Genomic DNA, 2,436 nt, shown 5'->3' with positions numbered 1-2,436 from the left:
GGGCCCTGGGCTGGGCCCCAGTCCCTCAGGGGGGTTTTTTTTTGGGGGGCTTTTTTTTGGGGGGCCTTTTTTTTGAGGTGTCTTTTTTTGAGTTTATTTTTTTCGAGGTGTCTTTTTTTTTTTTAGTTGTTTTTTTTTTTTGGAGATCTTTTTTCCCTGGAGCACCAGGACCCAGCCAGGCAGAGGGATGTGGTGCAATGGGATTATCCCTCCTGCAGCCTCCCCTGCCATGGATCCCACTTCCAAATCCCAATCCCGGTGCTGAGACATCTCCCTGCATCCTCTGGCAGCGATGGCTGCTGGTTTGGGCTCCAGCAGAGGGAATTCCCTGTGCTTCCAGCTCCACAGCGAGGGATCACCATTCCCAGGGATCTTCCCACCTCCTGGGATCTTCCTTGAGCCAAAACCAGCCAGCCATGGCCCAGGAGCCACAGGGAGCCCTGGTGATTCCAGGACAGCCTCCGTGTCCCTGCTCCTGCCACCAGCCCTTCCCGGGGAGCCGTGTCTGTGGGAAGTTCATCTCCTTCCCCAGCCAGCCAGACCTGCTGCCTGGCCGTGGTTCCTGTGCCAGCAGCACCTGGGTTTGGCACGGGAGAGCTGTTCCTTCTTGCTCCACTAAAGGCCGTGTCAGCAGAAAACCCGGCCCGCCGCGGTTTCCTGCTCCACCTTTGGCCGCTGCTCCCCCCGGGATTGGCTTCTGGGGGGGGGGGTTTAATTGGAACAGGGGAGATGCCGTGGGCAGATGTGGAGGGGACTGGTAGGACCTGCTGGCTGTGGGTCTCAGCGAGGACATTCCCACCTCCAAAGTGCCTCCCAAGAGCTGCTCCGACCCTCGGCTCGGCGCTGATACCCGGGAAGGTGTCCCAGCTCCGCCCGCGCTCCCCCCTCTCCGACATCACCCCTCTGCTTTGCTCTGCTGCCAAATCCCACTCCTCCTTTCCCTCCTGCTGCTCCTCCTCCTGCTCCTGCTGCCCCGGGAGCAGCGATCCCGCTTTGCTGACGCCGATCCCATCTTCTTCTTTCCAGCTCTCCGGGTGCCGCCTCCTCCTCCGCCAGCGCCGGGGCCCGGAGCGGCCCCCTGAGGGCCCCGGGGGTAAGTCCCGTTCTTTTGCTCAATATATTGCACGTTTTTTCAAAGTTTCTTTTTTTATTTCCTCCTCTGAGAGCCCAACAGTTTTTTTTCCTGGAAGGGTCCAACCAACCGAAAACTTTGAAAAACCGCACAGTATATTCAGGAAAAAGGGACTTACCCGGGGGGGGGGTGGGTGGTGGAGCTGTGGCTGTGCTGCATGTGGGGCGGGGTGGGATGAATTTTGGGGTGTCCCGTGCTCCTGGGGGGCCTTCCCTCCAGCCAGCCCTTGCAGAGGGTTTGGCAGAAGCCACGGAAGGAGCGTGGCTGGCTGCTGATCCCCCTTTTCCTCCCCCAGGCCAGCAGCAGCTGACGGTGCAGAACGTGTCCGGCAACAACCTGACCATCAGCGGGCTGAGCCCCACCCAGATCCAGCTCCAGATGGAGCAGGCGCTGTCTGGAGAGATCCAGCCCGGAGAGAAGAGGAGGAGGATGGCCTGTACCTGCCCCAACTGCAAGGATGGGGAGAAGAGGTGAGTGGGAAGCAGCACATCCCACGGGAACACCGCCCGCCCCCGAGCCCGGCCCCAGCTCACGAGCCAGCTGTTGAAATTATGATGGAATTATATAAAATTATTGCTCCTCTCAAACTGAGGTGCAAACAAGACCCAGTGTCAAGAGTAGGGGTTTTATTTAACAGTAAATGTGAGGCAGAGAAAGAGAGAGAGAGAGAAAGAAATAGGGAAAAATAAGGCAGGGGAAGAAAGAAAGAAAAGGGAGTGGCAGAGAGAGATGAGGGAGAAAATGTGTCACCACTGTGGAACCCACAGTGCCCTGGGGGTCTTCTGGTCTTCCTGGTGGTGAGGGTCCCACAAAACATGGAATGCAGTGGAGATGGGTTAATATCAGTTCAGGAGATTGATTAATATAAATTCAGGGAATGGATTAATGTAAATTCAGGGGATGGATTAATGTAAATTCAGGGGATGGATTAATATCAGTTCAGGAGGTTCCAGGCACCTCCCCTGGTGGTGGGGGAGCTTTGCAGTCTCTTGGGACAGGCTCTGGGTTTGTTGCCTCACTTGGATCAGGTCCTCTGGTGGTGGGAGGCCTCAGGAATGAGTCTGGGGGTGCTTTGGGGGTCTTTGATGGTTTATGAGCCCCTTTGAGCTGCCCCTCACCTCAGTGTGTCCGTGGTCTTCCCAGAGTGGGGGGTTCACTCCTTTGGTTTGGATTTCTCCATCACATCCCCAGAACCCTTCTCCTCTGGTGGAAACTGTTACCTGGTGGATAACAGCAGGTTCCTGGGGAATATTGGCAGATTGATTTCACCAAACTGCCCAGAAAAGGGGGACATAAACATCTCC

The 2,436-nt window shown here is 56.4% G+C and overlaps 1 protein-coding gene across 1 annotated transcript in view; it reads left to right on the top strand.

The window, feature by feature from the left end:
* The window catches only part of SP2 (Sp2 transcription factor), a 3,590-nt gene extending 1,856 nt beyond the window's left edge, over positions 1 to 1,734 (top strand). The window contains exon 2 of the mRNA XM_017837904.1: positions 1,428 to 1,734. Coding sequence (XP_017693393.1) covers positions 1,428 to 1,606 — 179 coding nt within the window. The 3' untranslated portion in view covers positions 1,607 to 1,734. The remainder of the gene's footprint in view (positions 1 to 1,427) is intronic.
* The last annotated feature ends 702 nt before the right edge of the window (positions 1,735 to 2,436 follow it).

The sequence above is a fragment of the Lepidothrix coronata genome, unplaced genomic scaffold (genome assembly GCF_001604755.1).
Source record: "Lepidothrix coronata isolate B3197 unplaced genomic scaffold, Lepidothrix_coronata-1.0 Scaffold316, whole genome shotgun sequence".
NCBI lineage: Eukaryota > Metazoa > Chordata > Aves > Passeriformes > Pipridae > Lepidothrix > Lepidothrix coronata.
The sequence above is the reverse complement of the archived record's forward strand: the minus strand, read 5'-3'. Positions and strand labels throughout refer to the sequence as shown.